At 63.8% G+C, this 8,155-nt stretch overlaps 1 protein-coding gene across 1 annotated transcript in view; it reads right to left on the reverse strand.

The window, feature by feature from the left end:
• LOC104133020 (diacylglycerol kinase delta) overlaps window positions 1-7,590 on the reverse strand; it is a 16,106-nt gene extending 8,516 nt beyond the window's left edge. Inside the window, exons 1-8 of the mRNA XM_035901750.1 lie at window positions 7,038-7,590; window positions 2,830-2,940; window positions 2,635-2,715; window positions 2,304-2,408; window positions 1,947-2,079; window positions 1,630-1,736; window positions 1,047-1,172; window positions 801-903 (exon numbers count right to left, since the gene is read on the reverse strand). Of these exons, the coding sequence (XP_035757643.1) occupies window positions 801-903; window positions 1,047-1,172; window positions 1,630-1,736; window positions 1,947-2,079; window positions 2,304-2,408; window positions 2,635-2,715; window positions 2,830-2,940; window positions 7,038-7,043 (772 nt within the window). The 5' untranslated portion in view covers window positions 7,044-7,590. The remainder of the gene's footprint in view (window positions 1-800; window positions 904-1,046; window positions 1,173-1,629; window positions 1,737-1,946; window positions 2,080-2,303; window positions 2,409-2,634; window positions 2,716-2,829; window positions 2,941-7,037) is intronic.
• Window positions 7,591-8,155: the final 565 nt, after the last annotated feature.

Consider the following 8,155-nt stretch of genomic DNA (forward strand, 5'->3'; position numbering starts at 1 on the left):
CTCAGTTGACTGGGCTGCCATGAGAGGGCCAGGGCAGAGACGCTACCAGGGAGCCAGCCGCGAGCAGCCGTGGCTCTGAAGGCGGAGGAGAAGCCGCGTGATGGTTACCCTGACAGCATCCCGATGAGTAACGAGAAGCAGATGAGCCACCGGCTGAGCCGAGCGGTGAAAATCATTAAAGAACAAGGAAAGAAATATCCAGAGCAGAAGAACAGATTTTGCTCAGAGGAGGCCAGCTGGACCCCTCCGGAGAGGGCGAGGGAGACAGCAGGGAGGGGTCCCTCCTGGACTGCACATTGCTTCTCCCCGCAGCGCCCCGCAGCCACCCGTGCCGGGGGTAAGTTGTGCTCTGCGCTACCAAAAAAGCAGCTGAGGTTCAGACACTGAGAAATAACCCAAGCAAGGGCCTCATTCTGCCCTGCAAGGCGCTGAACCGTTGGGGTGCAACGGGGGGCACCCCACGTCAGGGGCTCAGGGCTGGCACCGCTGACCCCAGCACGGAGGGACCGCAACCAGGGCCACCGCGAGAGGCAGCCTGGCAGGAGCAACTGAAGCCACAGTCGGCACTGCCACAGCCCTGGGGCAGAGTGCAAGGCAACAGGCAGCCTTCAACCAAGGGCGCGGCAGGGAGGGGCGTTGACTCTGGAGCCTACTGATGGTGGTGTCCCCGGTGCCCCACAGGAAAGCAGGCACAGTGCCACAAGTCAAAGCCCGCAGAGGCACTCAGAGAGCTCAGAGCCCTGTCCCAAACAGCCCGTCCCCACCACCTGCAGCCCAGCCCTGTCCCCTCCATGACTCACCATCCGAATCGATGCTGTTCAAGGCGGTTGGCGGGATTATGGACACTTTGTACTGGCCCAGGGGGCACCTCTTGCCAAAGAGCTCCTTGCAGGCACTGTGAACCTGGGGACACAGGAACATGTGCATAAGCAAAGCCAGGGGACGCAGCACCACAGCCCCCGGCCTCAGCATCCCCAGCGATGCACCCAGGAGGGGCAGTGCTGTCTGTGCCACGGGTGGGGGGACAGGGACAGGCGCATCCTTACAATGGCCTTGCACCACAGACACCGCCAGTCCTGCAGCCTCCGGACACTGCCGCAGGTCCGGTCGCAGACAGCACAGCGCGCGCTGACAGGCAGGTTCCCCTCCAGCCACTGGTGGGGCATGGCCACCTGCGGAGAGGAGCAGTCGCCGACGCCACATCACCCCTGCCGCCCCCGCGCACTTGAGGGACAGTGACACAGGCCACCCCCTTCCCCAGGCACCGCGGAAGGTGGGCAAGGAATGGTGCCCCACAACAGGGCAAGGCAGCGCTGGGACCCCTCCCGTGCCCTCTCGTTCCTGCCTGCCTGGCCCCTTGCAGCCACCAGCATGTGGGGCAGGGGGCGGGCGTCCCCAGCAAACCTTTGGAGGTGGCCCCCACTTGGAGAGCAATAAGGGATCCTGATGGCAGGTGGCAGAGGAGGTATCCCCAGGCCAGGTCCCCGCAGAGCCAAGCCCAGAGGCCACACAGCACGAGGGACACCTGGGTGCCAGTGTACCCCCTTGCTCCTGATTTGGGCGCAGCAAGGCCGGCTCTGCTGGTGGCTCTGTTCTGCCAGGGTCCCCCCCGGGGACTCCCCTGCTTACCCCGTCCTCATCCTCAATGATGTCTGTGCCGATGGAGGCCAGGGTTGTCCACTTGCAGTTGTTGGTGGCTCTGACGGCGCAGCGCTTGTGTGCCTTGAACTTGCAGACTGCACAGGGGGGAGCAGGTGAGGAGCAGGGAGGGTCCCCAAGGGATGGGCAGCCCTGGTCCCCAACCCCTCCGCAGCCAGTGATGGTGCTGTCCCGGCAGTCAGTGGGCATCACCCCGTATCCCTCCTGCTCCGGGCCAGCCTTGGAGAGGGTCCCCCGGTCCCGGTCCCAGCCCCAGCCCACCCCCGCAGCAGGACCCTGGCGCTGACCTTCGCAGGAGAGGCCATGGGAGGTGACCCCCGGGAGGGCTTCACGGCACACGTTGCAGAAGGTGGGGCGGGCATGGGAGCAGGCGTACCAGTTGTGCATGCCCGAGAAGTGCTCCATGTTGAACTGCGTGGCCTGCTGGGGGGCACAGCCCTGCCCCATCAGTCCCCTGGGACCCCCAGCCGGCGCTCCCTCCCTCCTAGACCCCCCGAGTCCCCCCCAGCCCCACCCCTGGCTCCCGTCCTCCCCGCAGGCTGTGCCAAGGGCAGCAGCTCCTGTCCGGCAGCCAAAGGCACCCCCAGCTCCTGAGGGGTACCCACTCGCAGACAAGCACCCGCACCACCTCCTGCCTGCATCACCTCATGGATCTCCCACTTCTGGACAGATTTCAGGGCGCTGATCCAGTCCTCCATCTCCTTCCGGTTCTCTGCACATAGGATGAGCTTCCGGAATGGTGTGATCACCTGCAACAGCCACCGTCCCTGTGTCCCCTTGTGAGGCCGCCCCGCGGCCAGCCAGCCCCCAGGAGAGCAGCCTCCAGCGAAGCCTGCAGACCGCCATGGGTGCCACCTCTCGCAGCACGAGGCCACGCTGCGGGGTGCCCCACAGTTCTGTGGGGAGGGGTCTGCGGTGCCTGCCCGCAGGGTGCTGAGGTGGAGGGGCATGCGGGCAGCCCCACACCTCCCTCACCGTGAAGCTGTTGTTGATGTTCTTGGTGCTGGTCTCAGCCACGCTGGCATCAGACAGGTCCACCTCGTCGAAGATCAGGGACTGCGGGGAAAAAAACAGAGCCCCAGTCCACCAGGCAGGGATTTTGGGCTCCTCCCCGGGCTTGCAGGCTCAATCGCCCCCGGCTGAGCATGCTGGAAGCCCCCTTGAGCCTACCTTGGCATCCTTGGCGTAATAGAGTGTCCTGCCCCGCAGCTTGAAGTATCGCCTCTTCCACCTCTGGAAGGAGCTCGTCTGCTTCAGCAACAGCCCCTCCTTCACGCTCTTCTGCAGAGACCACAGGATCATGAGCTCCCGCAGCCCCCAGGACCCCCAAAGCTGCCCCCCTGCTCTGGTGACACTGGTCCCTGGGTCCCCAGGAGCTAAGCAGTGCCCAGAGCACAGATGGGACATTGATAAATTGGTAAATGATGCCCACTGCCTGCCGTACCCTGGGCCTTGGGCACTTCGTGTGATTCGGATGTGTGGGCACTTCGTGTGACTGGATGCTGCCAGGCACGGCGGTGCGGCATACGGAGGTCGCCAGCAGCACAGAGCCACCGCTGCCAGCCACCTCCTTCCCATCCCCAGCGCAGCGCCCAGGAGTGCCTCGACCTGCTACAGCTCCCCAGAAGCCAAGGGCAGAGCCGGCACCGGGACAGCTCTCTTGGGGGGGACACCGATGCCCCAGAGCCACCAGGACTGCACCTTGGGGGTGGCACTAGCTGGGCACTGCAGCCCCAGCCCCTTTGCCAGGTTGGGGACCAGCCGGCTGGGCCGCGGCCGGCCCTGCCTGGCGCCCGCAGCCCCCAGAGGCGACAGCCTGGGGCCGAGGGCAGCCCTTGCAGCCCATCCCTGCATCCCCACATGCCTGCAGCCTGGCCGCCCGGCCTGCGCCCGCCCTAATCTGCAGCACCTGCCAATATTTACCCTCATCACAGTGGTGTTTACAAGGTTCAATTAATTAGTGTTTGCAAGGCAGCTACGGGCCTGTGCCGAGTGGGGTGGCAGAGATGCTCTGGCACTGCCTAATCTTTGATTGTATCTTCTTTAAACACCGCCGGCAGCCCCATTCAGCTGCTCCTCTGCAATTAGCCGCAGCAGCGGCTGTATCAGATCCCGGCAGACAACGACACGGCACATTTAACAGCGAATTAGCACTGGGCACCGAGGGCACCACGAGAGAACCGCAGCCCCGGGGCTCAGCGCACCAGTGCCCAGCTGCAAGAGGTGGTACCCAGGCACCTACCAGCCTGCAAACACACCAGCCCCTGGCCTCAGCCTTAATCCATTGCCCCACGGCTCTGAACGAGACGGCCAGAGCACCAGGAGCAGCAGGAGCCTCCACGGTCACAAAGAAGCCAAAATCCCACCTGGGGCGCTCCCTGAGCCACAACTCCCCCAAATGCCTGAGCCCTCCCTGAGCCCCCCAGAGCATGCACCGGGATGTCCCTGGCTCTCTTCCAGCTGGCAGCCCTGGGTTCGGAGAAAGAAATTTTAAGCCTTTACCACTCCCTATCAACGCTTTACCCTGCCCCAGGACTGGCGCAGGATTTGGCTGTGGTCGGTCACTGTGCTGCCTGCAAGTGTTGGTGCAGGTTTAAACAGCCCAGGTGTCCCCAGTGCCAGCACCGAGGGACCCACCGCGTCCCCTCCCCAGCCTCTTGGCTGCAAGAGCACACAGAGGAGATGGTGAGCCCAGAGATGCCCCGAGCCCAGGCTGCGACACAGCCAGCAAGGGGAATGCAGCCTTCCAGGGGGGTCCAGCTGCAACCCCCAAACCCACATACCATGCACCCTAGCAGTCCCTGCCCTACATCAGGAGGGGACAGGGCAGGGTCCTGCCATGGCCAGGTGGGATCCGGCCACAAGCACCACTTCCACCACACCTGTTTGCATGCGGCGGATGCGGGCACAGGCTCTGGGTTTGCTGCAATCATTACTTTTGCTGCAAAGGACAGGCAGCATGTGGCAGCGAGGAGTGGCGTGGGGGAGCCCCTGATAGTGAGGAGCAGGAAAACGTGATGACAAGAAGGAAGAAGCGGCAGGTCGGTGACAGTGGCTCGGGGCTATTGCAGCAGGGGTCAGAGCCAGCACTGCAGCGGAGCACGGGCACTCAGCTCTGCCTGGCTCCAGGGCCACGTGGGTGGCAGGATACAGCCAGGAAGGCTGCCTGGGGGGGCGGCATCCCCTCCTGCGAGGGGGCCAGAGCTGAAATGCCCCCAGCCACGCCACTGCGGCCGCTGCAGCAATTTCTCCTGGCAGCCAGCGGCAACAAGGCATCGCCTGGCCCCAGGATGTCACAGTCACAGCCATTCCAGGGTCGGCAACGCAGCTGCCAGCACTGTGCCAGCCCCAGGCTAGGGCAGAACCCCCACTGCCTCCACCATGACACCCGCAAGAGTTTTATGACACCTGCAGTGCTATGGCTATGGGGGGGCATGCCGCCTCAGTTTCCGCCCAGTGCAGACTAATCACCAGCATCCCAGTGTGGGGTGGCAAAGCTGGTGCAGAGAAGCTTCTAGGGCACCTCTCCCCACCTCCACCCTTGCCTTCTTCCCGAAACATGCCCAGGGCGCCCCAGGCACGGCAGCAAAGCCCAAGCCTTCTGCCCCGCTGTGCACAGCATCTTGCCACACAACCCCTTACGCCTGCAGCTGCCCGTCCAGCCTCCATCACTCCCAACGCCGACGTGATGGGGCACAGGCTCAGTTGGTCCCGATGTTGTCAGTGTGGGGCCAGCCAGCCAGCCCCTTCCCTGGGGAAAATGAGGCAGGTCCCCCTCTGAAACAAGCCATGGAGCCCATCTGTGCCATGCTGCCTGAGCAGGCACACAAGTCACTCTGCCTAGGGTGCCAGAGGGCTGTTTCGGGGTCTCACTAGCATGCACCATCCCCACAAACAAGATTGTTTGCCTGTGGGGCTCAGCCAGGAGCACCTGGTGCCGCCCTGTGCCAGGAGCAGCTCCCCAGTGGCTCAGCAGTTTTGGACCCCTGCTTTTGGCACTAGGGACAGGAGGAAACCTGGGGGGCACCCGATGGCCAAGGCCACCAGCAGACCCCGCCACACAGTGGGAAGCCATGCTGCAGCGGGCAGTGTCAAGCGAGCCCATCGTTTCCCCTTTGCAAACAGGAAAGGGGTGGGGAGGGCAAAGGCCGGCACTTGGGGCAAGCAGCGGGCAGGACATGCCAGGGTGGCATCACCCCTGCTGTGCTGGCTCCCCCGCAGCCCCAGCCAGGGCTCCAGGGTCACCACAATAATGCAGTCCCCTATAGCAAGTGGCTGTTAGGTACCCTATAGTTCTCAGGAGCAGGAGCCACGCATCCACAGCACAGGGTAGGGGCTGCCTCTTCCTCCCAGAGAGCTTCTGGGGATGCTGACAACCCCCAGCCACTGGGGTGGGAGCTCTGTCCTGGCCACTGCACAGCCCCGAGCGTGGGGTGCCACCTGCACCCTGAACCGAGCCCTAGCCCCAGCCAGTGCCGCAGGGAGCCACGGCAGAGCCAATGCTGCCTCCATCCCAGCAGTAGAGGCGGCAACGTGGCATGCCGATGCCCAGGGCCACGTGCAACCTGCCTGGCCACCAGCCTGAGACCGCCTCCCCTCTACGGGGGTCTCTGCCCCAGCCCTCCCCTACCCCATCTCAGGGACCCTCCTTGCTCTCTCCAGCCCGGGGGGCTCAGCACCAGATGGGATGTGCCCGGCACTGGGGGGGTCCCAGAGATGCAGGGTGGGGAGGTGAAGGCAAGAACAAAACCACCAGGGGCCTGCAGAGAAACTGCCACCTCCGGCTCAGCCACAGCTGCCGGAGGGCAAGCGGCACTGAGGCCTTGGAGGGGACACAGCTAAAAATAGCCCTGGAAGGATGGCGGCCACCGGCAACGTGCCCTGCCAGGACTGGGCTGGTCCCCAGGGGCCATCAGGCTGCAGGCTGGCTGTGTGCTTGGCACAGGCAAGGAGGCTTGAAGCGCAGCCGGGGGGAGCTTGCCCACCTCCGGGACCGCACCCCAGCAGGGTGCACCCTAAAATGCCAGCTCTTCCCTCAGCCCCAAGGCAGAGCCCTGGGATGCTGCTTTGAACCCCCACCCCACTTTCCCAGCTCTGCTGCCGCCATCCCCGGGGAAAGCCAACAGTGCAGCCAGGCTTGACCACAACTGGGGCAGGAGGGTTTTCCTGCTGGGATCAGCCTGGACAGCGAAGGAGCTGCTGGAGAAGAGCTAGGAAGGCTGAGTTACTCAGAAATGCTAGCACATATGGCTGGTGGGCACCACACTGGCTGCCCACCCAGCTTGCTGCCCTACACTGCTCCTGATGAGATCTGCTTGGCCCCGTGGCAACGCAGTGCCTTGCCTGGGAAGGAGGAGAGGGGACCAAACACCACCAACCTGCATTGCACCAGCATCATCCTGGGCAGCCGCCCTCCTCCGAACGCAGCAACCCGCCAGGCACGTGCCGGGGTCCAGTCGGGTCAGAGCTCATCCCCCTCCTGAGCCGGTGGGTGCCGGGGCAGCAGGGGAGAGCTGGCAGCCCTGCAAACAGCCCGGCCGTGGGGCCACCAGCATCTGCTGGGCAACCCGTGGGCTGGAGTCGGTTAGAAACCTTATCAGGCTTTGCGATATGGCAGAGCTCTTCCGGGACTGGGCGGACGGGGGGCTTGGTGCCTGAGGGGTGCCACAGCCCCGCAGGCTCAGCTGCATCCACGCTCCCCGAGGATATCGCCTGCTGCCGTTCATTGCAGGACCCCAAATCCCTCTTCCCCAGTGCTGGGGGGATCCTTGGAAGGAGATTCCAGCACTGGCCCTGACACGCCATTGCGTGGTGCCACAAGGCACCACTCAGGCTGTCGAAAGGGGACAGAGGATTAATGGGGAGAAGAATGAGGGAAGGAGCCCCCAGAAGAAGGACGATCCGCCCTACACCTCATCCTCCAGCACTCACGATCTTCAGCTGCTTTTTAGAAATGAGCTTGTGCTTCCCTATCTACAGCCACCCCCAGCCCCCGGGCATCCTGCTGGCAGGCATCCCGTGCCAGCCTGCCCTGTGCCGGTCCGCCCCTGCCCCTTGTGCCCGGTACCAGTGGGCACTGCTGCAGCTCTCCCACCCTGCCCAGCCACTGGCGGGCGAGAGCGATGCTTGCATAATGGAAAATGTGAGTGGGGAGAGGGCAGTGCATCTGAGAAACCTCACAAACATCCGGCTGGCGACACTGGGGCTATCTTTACACCCCAGGCACCGGCGGATGGAGCGCAGGGGGGCTCACCTGCAGCTGCCCAGGGTCATGGAGGTACTCAACCCGTGGGTTCTGAATATCTTTGCGGGTGGAGACTCCACAGCCTCTCTGGGCATCCCGTGCCAGCGTTTGATCAATCCCACAGCAGAAAAAGTGTTTTCTCGTGTTCAGATGCAATTTCCTGTTTTTTCATTTGTGCCTGTTGTCCCATCGGTGGATACCACTGAAAGAGCCCGGTTCCCTCTTTGCTGTACCCTCCCCTTCACATATCCA

Source organism: Egretta garzetta, unplaced genomic scaffold (assembly GCF_000687185.1).
Source record: "Egretta garzetta isolate BGI_Z169 unplaced genomic scaffold, ASM68718v1 scaffold849, whole genome shotgun sequence".
Taxonomy (NCBI): Eukaryota; Metazoa; Chordata; class Aves; order Pelecaniformes; family Ardeidae; genus Egretta; species Egretta garzetta.